Below are 16,980 nucleotides of genomic sequence, written 5' to 3'. Positions count from 1 at the left end.
CCCCCTTGAAACCTTAATGATTTTGTTGGTGTGAGGCAGGAGTCAACAAATTATGGCCCTTGGGCCAAATCCAGCTGGTCCCTTTATAAATGGTTGAAAAAACCTAAAAGAATAATATTTCATGACATGTGAAATTATATGAGACTCAAATTTCAGTGTCCGATAATCAAGTTGTGATGGAACACCACTACGCCCATGCATTCATCTACTGTCTATGCTGCTCTCACGCTGCACACAACTGCAGAGCTGAGTAGTTGCGTCAAAGGCTATATGCCCTGCAGAGCTGAACATATTTACTCTCTGGACCTTTAGAGAAAGATATGCTGACCTCTGGATGAAGCTTCTGCCTTTAAACACCCCGCTCAGTCTTCACCTCCGTCTGCTGTCTTTCATTGGTCTGTCCTCCAGTTCCATCTTACTAACCTCTACTCGAATCTCACATTATCTCAAGCTGAACATCTAATTTAAGCCAGTTTACTTAAATTAGCTACTTATCAAGAACTTTCTCATTTCTATTAGGGCTGACAGTCAATTTTTCAGTGAACCAGACAGGTACATTTAAATTCCAGTTAAAAATGAGAAAACTGGACTTCCCTGGTGGCGCAGTGGTTGAGAGTCCGCCTGCCGGTGCAGGGGACACGGGTTCGTGCCCCGGTCTGGGAAGATCCCACATGCCGTGGAGCGGCTGGGCCCGTGAGCCATGGCCGTTGAGCCTGCGCGTCCGGAGCCTGTGCTCCGCAACGGGAGAGGCCACAACAGTGAGAGGCCCGCGTACCGCAAAAAAAAAAAAAAAAAAGAGAGAGAAAACTGGACTTCCCTGGTGGCACAGTGGTTGGGAATCTGCCTGCTAATGCAGGAGACACAGGTTCGATCCCTGCTCCAGGAAGATCTCACATGCCACGGAGCAACTAAGCCCATGCGCCACAACTACTGAAGCCCGCGCGCCTGGAGCCCGTGCTCCACAACAAGAGAAACCACCGCAATGAGAATCCCGTGCACCGCAACGAAGAGTAGCCCTCGCTCGCCGCAACTAGAGAAAGCCTGAGTGCAGTAATGAAGACCCAACACAGCCAAACATAAAATAAATAAATAAATTTATTTTAAAAAATGAGAAAACTGAGATCTAGACGCTGATGCATGTCAGAGCTAAGATGAGAATCTGGGTGTCCTGAGCCCTCTTTCATTAGCGCAATTAAGTTTTGCAAAGATATCTTTAATTACTACATTCAACTTAATATATCTTACACCAAAGTCTTTATTAGAGCCCATAACTAATAAAAATATTTAAGAGTAGAAGTCTTCAGTTAGTACATTCAAGTTAATGTATCTTACACAAAAGTCCTTATTAGAACCTATAAATTAAAATATTTAAGAGTAAATCATTATTCTCTAAAAAGACTGTCAAATATTACAAAGGAAAATATGCTCTAATATCACTTGGATAATCCTGGTGGCTTATCCTGGTCCAGAATTTTGGAATTCCATTACCACTTCTATTGTATAAATATTGGCATCCTTATTCATAAAAGTCCAACATTTCTGCTTAATCTTTCACTGAAATGAAATCTTATTTTTAACCAACATTAAAATTTTTTCTTCTAGGAATCATCCGATTATTTCTACAGTTATCTGATTACTTCCCAGGAGCGGGTATACAACATACCAGCAAAGAGTCAGAGGAATATTTTGCAAAGTAACACATATTCTAAAAACTTTAACTGTGAATATGCATTTATGTTCCACCAGTCAGCAATTTTACATCGAGCACTTATTAGCTGCCTTGTGTTAGGCATCCAGGTTAAAAGTAAATCCAACATGGTCACTGACTTTCTTAGGAAGTTCATAGTCCATTGGGGAGGAACTTCCTACGAAAGTCAGTGACCACACCCGAACAGATAAAAATAATAAAACAGTAAATAAGTATAGCGAGAGAGATAAGACCATGATGTTTACTGGAAAGATGACCAAGGGTATGTAGCTCACTTATTTTAAATTTATTTTTTATAAATTAGTTTTTTACTTGTGTTTGAACATTAATGCATTTAGCTTTAGATCCTGTGTCATAATTTGAGGTATTAGGTCAGAAAACACTGCCACAGTATTGCTCCCTAGAGAAGAATTCAAGCAAACCCAAACATATTTTAGTTATTGGTAGCCACTTAAGCTTTTTTAAAAAATTGCTTTCTAGCATTACATAGGTTTTATGTGTACAACATTATTTTTAAACTTCTGTCTGAACTTCAGCCTGCTCACCACCGAGAGTTCAGTTTCCCTCTGTCACCATACAGTTGACCCCCTTTAACCATTTTTCCCTCCTCCCACCCCCATTCCTTCTGGTAACCACTACTCTGGTCTCTTTATCCGTGTTTGTTTTTGTTTGGTTTGTTTATTTTATTTATTTAGATTCCACATATGACTGAAATCATATGGTATTTGTCTTTCTCCATCTGACTTATTTCACATAGCATGATACCTTCAAGGTCCATCCATGTTGTGGCCAATGGCAAGATTTCATCTTTTTGTTTGACTTAGTAGTAGTATTCCATTGTGTGTGTGTGTGTGTGTGTGTGTGTGTGTGTGTGTATACACACACACCACATCTACTTTATCCATTCATCTGTTGATGGGCCCTTAATGGTGTTGGGAAAACTAGAGAGCCACGTGTGAAACAATGAAACTAGACCACTATCTCATATCACACACAAAAACCAACTCAAAATGGATAAAAGACTTGAATGTAAGAAACCATAAAACTTCCAGTAGAAAACAGACAAACAGCTGTTAGGGAACAGAGGCGAAGAGGGAACTTCTAGGTAAAGCCCAGTCCTGGGACACCCGGAGATCTGCAAATGCTTCGGTGTAAGCTTATGGGAGAGTGACACGGACAAAGGTGGAGAGAGAGGCTGGGGCCTGACCCTGAAGGGCCTTGCTTGTCCTAAGGGGTGGAATTCAGTTGGTGGGCTAGGGAGTCACTGAAGGAGTTTAAGAGAGGAAGTTGTATGGCCAGCGTGACATTGTAAGACATCACTAGTATAGGTGAAGAGTGTGTTTGAGGGGCTTAAATGGGCTTGACTGGAGGGAGGGAGAGAAGGTGGGGACCCAGTGGCAGCAAATCACGCCAGTGGTGAGGAGGTCAGAACCAATTCTCACGCAGGGTTGTTTTTCCACAACATCCTTGGTCTTAGCAGCCTGCCTTTGACAGTGTGTATTATGTTTCAGGAACCATTATATACTTGACATATAAAAATTTAAAAATTAGACCGTAGCTATTAATAAATGACCCTGTTACCACTCGTGCTTTCATTTGCAGTAAACCTTAAAATATACTCTTATTCTTTTTAGTAACGACAAAAGATTACAGGTGTAAACCTACAAGCGTAAGTGCAGAGCTGTCTAAGGACTCATAGAGAGGCCTCCAGCCCCCTTGAATTCTTCCCTTCTCCCTCCCCATTTACACAAAGCTTCAGGCATTAAATATAGTTAGGGCATTAAAAGTCTTTAGTTTGAATCGAAAACTTTCACAAACTTTGTTTAAAGGTATTCTGTAAAAAGAAACATTTTCAAATACTAAACAGGAGTTACAAGTAGAAACAAGGCATGATTATGCCATATAATATATACACACATTTTGAATTACATAAAATTTGAGTCCTAGATCAATTGAAAATGGACTGTATAATCAACAAAGATCACCGTGGTCATCTAAGTGGGGAAGGGGAGGGAAGGGAAAGAAAAGTCAGATGTAATGGAGTTCTGGTCAGAGCTCCAGATTCTAAATGATAATTTAAGCATGTCTCAAAGGAATTTAGCTCTTGAAAATAGAAAATTTCTCAGCCTAACCTTACCTATAAATGGTGCTTTTACTGACTACTGATGTGTTTTATGCTATTTTTAAAAATCAAGCTTAACATCTGAAATAGAAGACTGTACATGACTAAGTTAATTTAGGTGTACTGATTATCTTTATGCATAGTTAAAATACTTGAAATACAACGTTTAAATCCATAGACACACCCATTCATTCTTGTGCTTTTCGGACTCGTTGGATTGGAAAACATCATAGCAGAAAGTATCCTATGCAAGGCCACAGGTCTATAAAATAAAATGTACACACTTAGTAGTAAGAGATTTTAGAAATTTATAAAAATTAACTAGCAACATAATCTCCTTAATAAATGTTCATAACAATGTTTTAATAATAGATAGACTTACAGAAAGCTTAGGCCTAGCTTCCGTTTATTAAGGAACAAAGTCTTCCCATAACTTTAACTTTTGGGAGGATTATGTTTCATGTTTTTATAAATACTTGCATATTGAGAGAAATTATATACAGTCTATGATTCTTATCTACGAAAATGGCAATCATTATTGAAGCTGCAAAGCAAATTAATAACAGGCAGATGAATTAATACAATCAATAAATGTACACATAAGAGAGTAAATTTTAAAAACAGGACTGCCAAATAAAATACAGCATGTCCAGATAAAGTTGAATTTCAGATAGACAAAATTTCACAATTAAGGGATTTTAAAAAAATCCACAAATTCATTTGTTAATACAATTGTAATTTATGATATTAAAAAATAGCCTTAAGTATTTGATACAGCAGATGGAAAAATATACTTTATATTATTCAAGACAAATTGAATTCACCATAGGTTCTTGCTGTTTGGCACTTAATTGATTAAAAACTGAAAGATGAGTTCGCCAGTTGTTGGCTAAAGAATCGATCTCTTAGCCACTGCAATGAGAAGCCTGCTCAGCACAACAAAGGCGAGCCCCCTGCTCGCCACAACTAGAGAAAGCCAGAAAACCTGCGTGCAGCAATGAAGACCCAATGAGCCAAAAATTAAATTAAAAAAAAAAAAAGAATCAATCTCTTACTTTTCACATCAGGCATTTTTCTTACAAATTACTACTCTTCATCTCTTTAGTCTAAGATATTAAACATATAAAACTTCTTCTTTGATTTATTTGTCAGTTTTAAATGCCATTACTGAAGAGCTGCCATCTAAGAGGACTATTAGAGCAATAGCACAATGGAAGGATCAGCCGGCCGTCTCCTTAATCCAGCAGACGCTACTGGGACAACCGATATTATGTGGGCCCTGATGTGATGAAATACCAAGTAATATAAACATCACCCATGGTAAATTCGAGTTAAACATTTCTGACAAGTTAAATTTTTCCATTTTACAGGAAATACAAGACTTAGAGCTAGAGGAAAAAAAACAAAAACAATCACTCAAACTGAAAAGTGGAACATTTTGCTGGTCTGGCCTCGCCAATAAATCAATTAAATAATAATAACAATAAAGGGAATGTGCCAGATTAAAAGAGATTTAAGGAACATCACAACCAGATGTATGATTCTGGATAGGATGCAAGTTTTGGATAAACCAGCTATAAAGAAAGGCCTTTTAGACAAATGGGGAAATTTGAATATACACTGGGTATAATCTTACACATTTAACAGTTAAATAATAATGTTAAACATACACACACACACGCATGCATGGTTGTAGAGATGCTGGCCTGGAATGCAAATATGTGTCTGATGGCAGATGCCCATGAAGAATTATTTTAACCGTCCCATGAATCATGTTACTTCACAGAAGTGTATTAAAAATCACTAATATTCTAGAACTTCATTGGTACAATAGTCTTTTCTTTCTTCTGCTTCTGAATTAATCTTTAATGATGAATCATATGGCATGTTGAAAACAAGACAAATGGAAATCTCCCTTCTCATCAATATCTGGTCGGGGGAGTGGCTGGGGGTAGAAAGGGAAACCTTAAGAGATGATAATGTATCAATTCTTTAGAAGGAACTTGATCTGGCATCCACTTTGCCAGTTAATCCTGATGCTAGGAAATACCCTTCACTCTGCATGTGTTAAAGCTAAAGGCTTCTGCTGTGGATCCTAGTTAATAATTTAATCTAAAACCATTGCTACCATCTGCTTGGTCAATTTCAAAACGTCTGCTATCACTGGGCCTAGTTTAGTCAAGTCACAATATTCATGTGACAAATGCTGAACAAATGAAAGGCGAAGCAGACGGAAAGTATGCTTTGGAGAAAAGAAACCCCCATCAGAAGTCTAAACACAAAGGGAGCCCTGCTGACTGAGCATTCAAAGTTCAACCATGCCTGCGGGGATGGAAGGACGCACTGTCTCTCTAATGTAGGGAATGTGACAATCCAGAGGCTGTCCTGACATGATGGACATAAGGTGGGGCAGACAGGGGAGAGCTTTGTGAAGGGAATGGGCCCTGAGACTGGAAATACTGGTGGGTAGGGATACAGCAAGGGCAACCTGGAAAGGGGAGATGTCACAGGCTCCTAGAAAGGTAGAGCTGAAAAGAGCCCTAAAGAGCATCCAATCCACTCCTTTTTTTTTTTTTACAAAATAAGTGACCTGCAGTAGATCACAGAGCTACCCAGCAGCTGAGCTCATTCTGCATCTTGTGCTCCAGTTTTCAATACACCACGCTACCCTGCCTTCACTGCAGAGGGCTGATGGGGCAGGGCTCCAACCATCCACACTCATTTCTCCCTCTGTGACCCTGTTAATCTTCCCCGGGAATGCTGGATCCCTGACTTATCCACTTGGCATGCCCTATTCATTTTTTAAGTTATAATTCAAGCATTAACCTTCCTTCAGAATCATTCCTTGACAGAGCTTTCATAACTTTCTATTTCAAAAATATATGTCATTTTACTTCATGGATAACTTCCTCCAAAGTGAACTATGTCTGTCTTGCAGAAAGAGAACAAATAATATCACTACATGTAAAGCCTCTTATACTTGGACTAATTATCCTTCACATGTTGCATAGCCCTAATCCATCCATGAGTGCACTGATTCATCTAATTCATTTTATTCAGCCTATATGAGGTATATAATCGCTCATTTCAGGAGAGAAATCATGTATACGCGTAGAGCAACATATCAACTAGTTCAATTAAGTTAACTCATTTTACCTTCCCCAATACTGTCATTCAAAACATATTTTCTGAATACATATTAAAGGCCTAGCACATCTTAGAGAAGAGAATAATTTTCAATCACTTGGAAATAAGAATATTTTTTCTGGGCTATTTAAATTTAACATAATTATATCCTTTTATAATAAAAATAATGTAAAGGGAAATAAAATTGTAAATTTGAAAAGGAAAAAAAGATCAACGTAACCTTTCTTCTAAATCTTCAGGGAAGAAAAAAAATCTCATCATGGAATGAAAAGCCAAAGTATAATGTGATGATCTTGGAAATCTAATTTGAGAGAGTCATGTGATTAGCTGAGGTGCTTTATATTCTGGGCTCTCTTTTACTTTTTAAATTGGACAATATTAAGAACCTACTTGATTAATGGTGTTACAAAACCTGTAAAGAATCTACACTTGAGAAGAATTTTCTACCTAGAAAAAAACTGAGAGCAAAGGATACTTCCTAATCATGACTACCAGGGGAAAACGGACAAAATAAAGTCGAAGGTTGCCACCTACAGGGGGACGCTGTCCGCTCAGTGAGACACTGATACAGGAAAAGGATTCCTCCTGCTGTCTCTTGACAGAAAAGCTTGGAAAAAAGGGCTCTGGTTTAACACACCCACATTCATGGTCATGTCTCAAAAGAATGTCCTCATCTTCTTCCACCAAAGAAAGACCATACTCTGTAATCTCTGTGCCCCTTTTGAGCCTCAATTTAGACAAAGTTGATCTCATACCTCCAGGAAGATTTGTGAATATTCATAAGCTCCCTAGTATCTACAACCAAGCTCAGATTAAGGAAGCACCCCTGAATTATAGAAAGCATTTCTGATTCAATAAGGGGGCAGCTACCAGTGAATAATTAGGACCAAGAAAATAGAGGTCCAGGGGCTTCCCTGGTGGCGCAGTGGTTGGGAGTCCGCCTGCCAGTGCAGGGGACACGGGTTTGAGCCCTGGTCCGGGAGGATCCCACATGCCGCGGGGCAACTAAGCCTATGCTCTAGATCCCGCGAGCCACAGCTACTGAGCCCGCATGCCTAGAGCCCGTGCTCCACAATAAGAGAAGCCACCGCAATGAGAAGCCCACGTACTGCAACAAAGAGTAGCCCCTGCTCTCCGCAACTAGAGAAAGCTGCGTACAGCAACAAAGAACCAAAGTAGCAAAAAATAAATAAATAAATTTATTAAAAAAAAAAAAAAAGAAAATAGAGGTCCATATCAATTTACAACCAAAAGGTAAAATCTTATAACAAAGGAATCCAAAGGAGCGTGTTTCCATTTGGAGAGAAGATGATTCTGAAACCATACTGTCTACAAATACAAAAAATAATTTTAAACGAACAAGGGGAAATCAGATTTATCATTGCCTAAGTTCTTCCCAACTAATGATCAATAAGTATGAAGATTTAGAGAAAAGAATCGCTTGAGCTTTTTATTTGACAAGCAATGGGAAGAATTCCATGAACTGTTCAGTTTTTTTTTAATTTCCTGTGATTTCTTATATTGTTTCACATATGGTTAAGATGAAGGCTACGATTAATACGCTGATGTGATCAACTGCTTTTGTTAAGAGGCCAGCTGGTTCACATGCAAAATGATAATTAGACAAATTAAGGCAGACTGCTTTGGTTTGCTGATGAACTGACAGCAATACTTATGGTTAAATGTCTCCAACTGTACTTGGTTTCCTGGTAAAAGTTGATCCAGGTAAGGATAACATTTATCTGATTCGTGTTAGGTTTTATAAAAAAAATTTTACATTGTCCTAAGCCGCTGAATAAACAGCAGCAGAATTCTTCAGAGAAACCATAGCTCCTTATAAAGCCTGAGTGCTAGGAAGGTTTTGTAATTATGCTGGAGACGTCACAGCAGGAGCAAGGGAAGGTCAGCCTGGCATAAAATGATATTCAGACAATCTAGAGAGTACAGAACTTTTACTTAAGTTAGGCAGTCACAGACTTTTGAAACAACTAAAACCTGCCTATAAACTCAAGTTTTCATATACTTTCATGGATTTTTCTTTTCAATCCAGAGAAGTAACATTTAAATAAGTAAACAACAAATGACAGCAAGAGACAAGAATAAAAACATTGGTTAGTATATAGAGACTTATATTCAGTAACCTAATTCTCGTAACCTAATATTTCTAAAGCAAGGATTTCACGATGTAGATTTCTGAACTGATGCTGCAGAAGTGTCTTCACACTTGTGGGCATTCTCTGGTACTAGAGGACGATACATCTGGACACAAATGGAAGGGACGGGAAGCATGGTGATTGCAAAGCCCACATAATTAGGCTCACATAGAATCTGAGAAAAATCAATGGTAATCAAAACAATAATGCTAATACTAGGTAACAGCTGGCCACTGGCTTTGTAAAAACTGATATGCTTAGGTCCCCCGCATCGGCATCATGGCAGTTTGAAACAGAAAGCAGAAAAAAAAACAAAAAAAAAAGAAATTCTTCACATCTTGCAAACACAATAATATCAGGCCGGATTAACATCAACAGTCTTCTTCATGTGCCTAACATTAGTTTTAATATGCAGCCAAAACTACGAAGCTTGGAAATATAAAGACAGGTGTGAGTATTTCATAATTTGGTCCACTGATTATTTTGTGTGTGTGTGTGCTTTTTTCACTAAAGAAAAAAGATCAAGGGAGTAGAAATCACTATAGGAATTTGGTAACGAAGACATGGGCAATCAATGTTTTCCTCAACCAGAATAAAAAGAAAAGAAATCTGGGGAGAAAATAAAACAGATTAAGTTCTTACAATGCCAAATAGTTTTCCCAAACCTCTCTCAAGTTGTATGGCAGCTCTCAGAAGACTCAGCTTCACCCATTTTTATCACCTCATCTGAAACACCTATCTCTTTGTGCGTAGCAATCCACACACATCATTATATGACAGAAACAAGTTCAAATGAAGCTGCCACAATCAATTCTCATTAGCAAACTGTATTTAAGTATACATTTAGACCATCGAGGGCGGTCCTAAAATAATTGCACTTTTCAATATGTGCCTTGATGTTCATGTACAATCAGCTTCACTTGAATAGAATTTAATTATTTTAACTGCTTTCTGAAGAGAAATACTCACCAACTGCACCCCACTGGATAGAGGAATCAGCCACAGACTCCAGACAATGTATTACGTTCATTATCAAAATAATCCCCGGGGCAGCTCTGGAGAGCTAGTTCCAGCAGGACACCCCATGTTGAAATAGGATAAAATGCACTTCTTCGCTCAGTAGTAGCCCTCCTCTCCCTCTTGTCAATACAATCACAACCACTCATCAACAATGATAACTCTATATTCTGAACTTTCTAGCTTCACTCATATTGTTTAACATCAACACTCCCCTCCTCCCCCGCAAAAAAAACACGGCCGCTTCTTTCCGCAGCTGCTGCATGCCACAAATAGCTTCTTGTATAATTTGACTTAGAATGCACCCCAAACTAAACATGTTGAATGGCAACGTGAATGCTTCATTCAGAGAGCACTAAAATGTGTAGAATGTCCTAAAAACATCGCACTGGAAAAGGGGATAGTTTGGTAGTCCTGAGGCAGAGGACTGCTTTCAGCAGTAGCCTGCAAATTCTCCTGTTCTTTTTTTTTTATTATTAGTTTCTGCTTTATAACAAAGTGAATCAGTTATACATATACATCTGTTCCCATATCCCTTCCCTCTTGCATCTCCCTCCCTCCCACCCTCCCTATCCCACCCCTCTAGGCAGTCACAGAGCACCGAGCTGATCTCCCTGTGCTATGCAGCTGCTTCCCACTATCTACCTACCTTACGTTTGGTAGTGTATATATGTCCATGCCTCTCTCTCGCTTTGTCACAGCTTACCCTTCCCCCTCCCCATATCCTCAAGTCCATTCTCAAGTAGGTCTGTGTCTTTATTCCTGTTTTACCCCTAGGTTCTTCATGACATTTTTTTCCCTTAAATTCCATATATGTATGTGTTAGCATGGAAACAACCTAAGTGTCCATCATCGGATGAATGGATAAAGAAGATGTGGCACATATATACAATGGAATATTACTCAGCCATAAAAAAGAAATGAAATTGAGCTATTTGTAATGAGGTGGATAGACCTAGAGTCTGTCATACAGAGTGAAGCAAGTCTCCTCTGTTCTATGCAGAGGGCTTCGGAAGATGCCCACAATGATCAAAGGAGGAGTGAATTCCCCTCAGCCTGCCCTCTCCACGTGGGCTTTCTCTAAGGTTGCCTCCATTCCCCATGATGAAGGTCTTGCTTCTTGCTTTCCTAATAGAAGGTACTTGGTCTATGTATGCTCTAGCATCAATTATCCATTCTCGGGTTAAGTCAAATGGTTTTTAAGTTGTTTGCCTTAATGCTTTGTGTGTTCTACACATGGCAAAACCCCCTCTGCCATTTTTGTAAGCTCCTGGCGGGCCAGGGCCGAATCCATACAGATCTCTTTGCACAGGGCCAATCCTGGTGCCACGAAAAGCCAGATGCTTGGGAACTTGATACAATGTGACAACACATAACATTCATGGGCACATTCAAAAAAAGGGGGTAATCACCCATCTTTATGAAACAGGTGAGGGAGGGAAAGAGCCTGGAAATTTTAAAAGCATTTGTCTATAGGGCCATAGTTGTTTAACCTCTGTGGAAATTTCCCTTAAGAAGTAGCTTGCAAATACTAAACAAAAATGTCCACACAGATAATGGTTATTTTCACCTCATTATACTTTGTACAAGTCATTTTTTGAAATGTCTCCTTGTGTGTTGAAATTGGAATTTATTTACTTTAATACCAGGTATACTGGCAACCAAATGATTGCTGGGGCTGATGGACAAAGGGGGAAGAGTTAAAGGGAAAAACTCCTTTTTGGTTGCTATGAAAAATGAGAGAAGAATAGCGGGTTACTTTTTTCTTACTCTTTCCCCATGATACGCTGGGGCTCAGATTAAGTGCCATTTCTTCAGGAAAGCAAACCTTCCCTGACCCTGATTCTGGTTTTACCTTCTATTATTCACTCTCATGGAGACCTTCACTTTTCTTTCATAGCAGTAGTACTTGTGTCTGTGTCGTTATTTGTTTAGTAACTGTATGTCCCACTAGACACAGGATCTAGACTGTAGAACAGAGGCCACAGCTCAGCGGGTCTGCAGGGTCCAGGTGCCAAGCACCAGATCTGATACACAGCAGGCATGCAGTTAATATTATTTTATTAAAGGAATGAGTTACAGGAAGACACAGTTTAAACACTATGAGCTCTAGAGGATTTAGCTTTACTCTATGGCATTAAAAAAATAACTAATGTTAAAGTATCAGTATTAATAAAGAGCTTTTAAGAAGAGACAAGGGCTTCCCTGGTGGCACAGTGGTTGAGAGTCCGCCTGCCGATGCAGGGGACGCGGGTTCGTGCCCTGGTCCGGGAAGATCCCACATGCCGCGGGGCGGCTGGGCCCGTGAGCCATGGCCGCTGAGCCTGCGTGTCTGGAGCCTGTGCTCCGCAATGGGAGAGGCCACAGCAGTGAGAGGCCCGCGTACCGCAAAAAAAAAAAAAAAAGAAGAGACAAAAGTTCATTCAAAAATATCACATCACTCCTTTCCAGCCTGGTCTTCTTTATTAAAGATGCTATACAGCAAGCACTAACTACTCTAGGCACTGGAGACCCCAAGATGGAGACAATTCTTTTATAAAGGCTTCCTTGATCCTTTCATCTCCCATGCCCTCTCCCCACAAGAGTGGATTGTTCACTCCTTTGTGGTTTATCCATTCCATAACTGGCCTCATCTGTCTCCCATACTAGGACCTTCCCTCCTTGAGGACCAGGACCAGGCCTTTATTGGCTTTGGAGATACCAGTAAGTTTGACTAAATGAAAAAAATGAATCTATTCCTTGTCTGTAAGGAATTCTATTGAATAGAAGAAGACAGATACAAGCAAACGGTAATAAGACATTTTAAAACAGAGGGTAAACTCTAATGGGGGCCAAAAGGAAATGATATCAGGGAAAACATGACATAGCAGGATGACATGTGAGCTAGACCTTGAAGGCTTTGCTACATAGAGAGGATATGAAACACATTCCAACTAGACAAAAGTGCAAGAGCAAAGGCCGAAAGAAGAGAGCGAGGCGTCTGTGTGCTGGGAATATGTCATGTGTACGACAAATGGTGCACGCTGCCTCTGATGGCCTCAGTCAAACCGCCTTGCAGTCACTGGGAGCTGGAAACCACATTTCCCCGACTCCAGTATACCTGAGCCTCCTGGTTTGAAAAGTCGCTGCACCTCAACTTGGCTGGGGACTTGAGTCTGCACTCAGCTGGCTCTGGTGGTTAGTCTGACTGTTGAGACACTTCAGTAGGAGTGGTAACTGCAGCCTCAGCGTCCAGTCCCTCCTTACGTGGAGATGGTAGGCTAGACCAGTAGCACTCATTTCACAGGTAAGGCACACAGCTGTGGAGGTTTGGAGTCCAAACCTGAGTGCCAGTTTTCTGCTGGCAGCAGAGATAACGGCTCCCTTGGTGAGCCAGTTCTGAACTGGTTTCTTGGAAATCATTCCTGGGAGTTCAACTTGGACCTGTTCCCCAAGTTTTTCCAACGATCCTTACACCCTGTGTTGAATCCCCTTCTGCGTACATTGCTGTCTGCACCTGAACCTGCCTGAGACAATCTGCTAGCCCTTCAGATGAAAAAATGGGGTTCCTAGGGCTGGCAGTGGGAATATGGCTGGAAAAGTAAGTCAGGACTGGTCGGGAGGAATCTTGCCTATTGACTAAAGAGGTCAGACTTCATTCAGTCAGTAATGATTGGACAGCAAAAGTTTTCATATAAGGTAGTGATCCTGTGTTTTAGAAAAATTTGAAAGACATAGAAAAATGAATTGAGATAGTAGGCAAATTCCATAAAACCAAGATAAACTAATGTTGATGAAAGAAGGAATGGAGGTAAGTAGTCTGTGCCCCTTATGTTAATGACTTCCCCCATGCCTCACCTTTGGCTGTAGCCTAACACTGCCCCCCTCTCTTCAATGCTAATCTATTCCAGGTAGGACACTAACAATCTGGGGGGATGGGATACAGTCACCTACTGACTCACGTTAGCCTCTAGTCTCACCAGTCTCTCTTTCAATTTCATATTGCTGGACAATTCTGAATGAACATTTTAGTTCCTGATTACTTCTTACCTTGACAAACTGACTTTTTTTTTTGCTAAGAGTGGGGTTTGTATAAACTGTATGGTCATGAACAAAGCCCATAAATGATGGCGCACAGACACATGAAAAGATGTTCAACATCACTAATTATTAGAGAAATGCAAATCAAAACTACAATGAGGTAACACCTCACACAGATCAGAATGGCCATCATTAAAAGTCTACAAATAATAAATGCTGGAGAGGGTGTGGAGAGAAAGGAACCCTCCTGCACTGTTGGTGGGAATGTAAATTGGTACAGCCACTATAGAGAACAGTATGGAGGTTCCTTAAAGAACTAAAAAGAGAGTTACCATATGATCCCACAATCCCAATCCTGGGCATACATCCAGAGAAAACTCTGATTCGAAAAGATACAGGCAATGTTCATAGCAGCACTATTTACAATATCCAAGATATGGAAGCAATCTAAATGTCCATCGACAGATGAATGGATAAAGAAGATGTGGTATATACACACAATGGAATATTACTCAGCCATAAAAACGAATGAAATAATGCCATTTGCAGCAACATGGATGGACCTAGAGATTATCATACTAAGTGAAGTCAGACAGAGAAAGACAAATATCATATATTACTTACATATAGAATCTAAAAAAATGATACAAATGAACATATCTGCAAAACAGAAAAGGACTCACAGACATAGAAAACAAACTTATGGTAACTGAAGGGGATAGCAGGGGGATAGCGGGGGTCATGGGGGAGATAAATTAGGATTTGGGGATTAACATATACACACTACTATATATAAAACAGGTGAACCACAAGGACCTATTGTATAGCACAGGGAAGTTGCTCAATATCTCGTAATAACCTATAATGGAAAAGAAAAAAATAAAGAAATGTATCTTATAAAAAAGACCATAAATGAAAAATAACATAGTTTCTGTTTATTTTTAAAACACTGTCTTTTCCTCAATGTTAATTACATACAACTCTGAAATACTGCATCAATTCTGATAAAGAATACACAAGAAAATCTAGCCACTATCAATATTTAGGGAAAGAACATCAGTGTTTAGGGAAAGAACACAGATAACTGAAACAGGACAGCCAGCACTTTATTAAAGCAGCTATGATGGCAATGCCAGAACACTTAGATGCAAACAGAATCCACTCATTATATTAAGGTAAGAGGAATTACTGAGGGACCTTAAGGAGCTTTCAGAATCTCCAGGTGGCCAGAGGATAAGTTTACACACCACATAGGACTGTTACAATGAAACGTTGCCGCTGTCGCCACCTGCTGGTCATCACCGGCTATCACTGATCATGTACAAGTCTGGATGTCAAGTGTCCACAGAAGCAAATGTTGGAAGAGCAAGAGACCAGTGCTGCTGGGCTTGCCAGGAGGTCCAAACAGCCTACACAGCTATTGCCTATGATTCCTCAGTTTGGCATCCAAATTCAATCAGTGGGTCTGGGTGACAGAGCCTAGGTCATGTACCTGCAACTCTAGCTGCAAGGGAGTCTGGGAAATGAAGGTGTTAGCTAACATGATAGGAGAAGTCAGGCCAAATAGGGAGTGAGATGGAGCTGAATGAGCCAGTGAAAGAAACTGCTGCAGGATTTCTGGCCAAGTTCTTGAGAAAGAACAATTACAAGAGGCTCCAAAATCAATTGGGATTCATCGCCTTTTATATCTGTTTTTGATTCAGATCCAGAAATATAGTCATTTACATCTGATCTTCCTAAATCAGCAGCTGAGAAAGTTGGAGAATGCTTTTACTCAAATTGCATCAGTGGCCCACAAGTAGTATTCAACATGGTCACCTACTAAGTACATCAACTCAACACAGCCCAGGACTGGTTTCTTTCCATAGACTTCATTTTTGGAGAACTTAAAAAAAAAAAAAAATTACAGCAGATTTTTTAAAAGACATGCTCAAATTCACATTATATAAGAAAAATAATGGCAATAGAGGTGAGAGTGGAAGGTTCAAAGGAATGATTTTCAAGAAACCGGAATTTATTCCATAGGTTGTTGCAATCTGACTTCACAAATTAAAAGAGCAAGTTCGATAAACTCACTTTTCCAACTACCTTATGTAATTAAAATTGGAAAAAAAAATGAACAGAAACAATGCTAGAAAAGTTTATGTTTGGCCTTAATTATCTACTATATCATGTGTTCTCAGGAAGAAGAGTGAATAATCTAAGCAGTGATATAGAAACTCTGATACTTACACATTCCAAAATGCCACTGAAGAATTAAACACTCCATAGGTGAGCATCTATTGAGAGAACACAATTTTTTCTGAGCATACTGCACAAATAAGCCATCTCTGAAATGAGGCAGGAAAAAACCACCATGTAGATAGTAATATCTTCAGCAGTATTTTTTCAAGGCATAATTTAGTGGTAATTTAGTGAATCTCCTTAAAAACATTCTGTTTTGCTATCCAATTTTCCTTTTGATAAAATGACCTGAAGAAAGTCTTATCAAGAAACAAATGACAATCAAATGGAATTTCTATGTATCTCATTACTCAAAAATATTTATTTCTTCATAAACATCCTGATATTATAAAATAAAAGCATTAAATATTAATGTTCTTACCCAGCTTTTTAAAAATCAGAGAAATGGCATCTTGGATGAAGAAAGTAATTTACTGCCATCTCGATCTATGAATAATTTAATTTTGCAAGGCGAGTGTGACATGTGTACAAGACTTTTTTTTTTTTTTTTTTTTTTTGTGGTACGCGGGCCTCTCACTGTTGTGGCCTCTCCCGTTGCGGAGCACAGGCTCCGGACAAGCAGGCTCAGC

The 16,980-nt window shown here is 39.4% G+C and overlaps 1 protein-coding gene across 8 annotated transcripts in view; it reads right to left on the bottom strand.

Moving 5' to 3' along the window:
• The window catches only part of NHSL1 (NHS like 1), a 249,052-nt gene that overhangs the window by 65,205 nt on the left and 166,867 nt on the right, over window positions 1-16,980 (bottom strand). The window contains exon 2 of one of the 8 annotated variants that reach the window (XM_082633915.1): window positions 16,400-16,446. The exons of the other annotated variants lie outside the window; for them this stretch is intronic. Coding sequence (XP_082490041.1) covers window positions 16,400-16,446 — 47 coding nt within the window. The remainder of the gene's footprint in view (window positions 1-16,399; window positions 16,447-16,980) is intronic. 8 annotated transcript variants of the gene reach the window in all.

The sequence above is a fragment of the Mesoplodon mirus genome, assembly GCF_964341445.2.
Source record: "Mesoplodon mirus genome assembly, chromosome: 10".
Taxonomy (NCBI): Eukaryota; Metazoa; Chordata; class Mammalia; order Artiodactyla; family Ziphiidae; genus Mesoplodon; species Mesoplodon mirus.
Note: the sequence above shows the minus strand (reverse complement) of the source record. Positions and strands in the feature narration are given on the sequence as shown.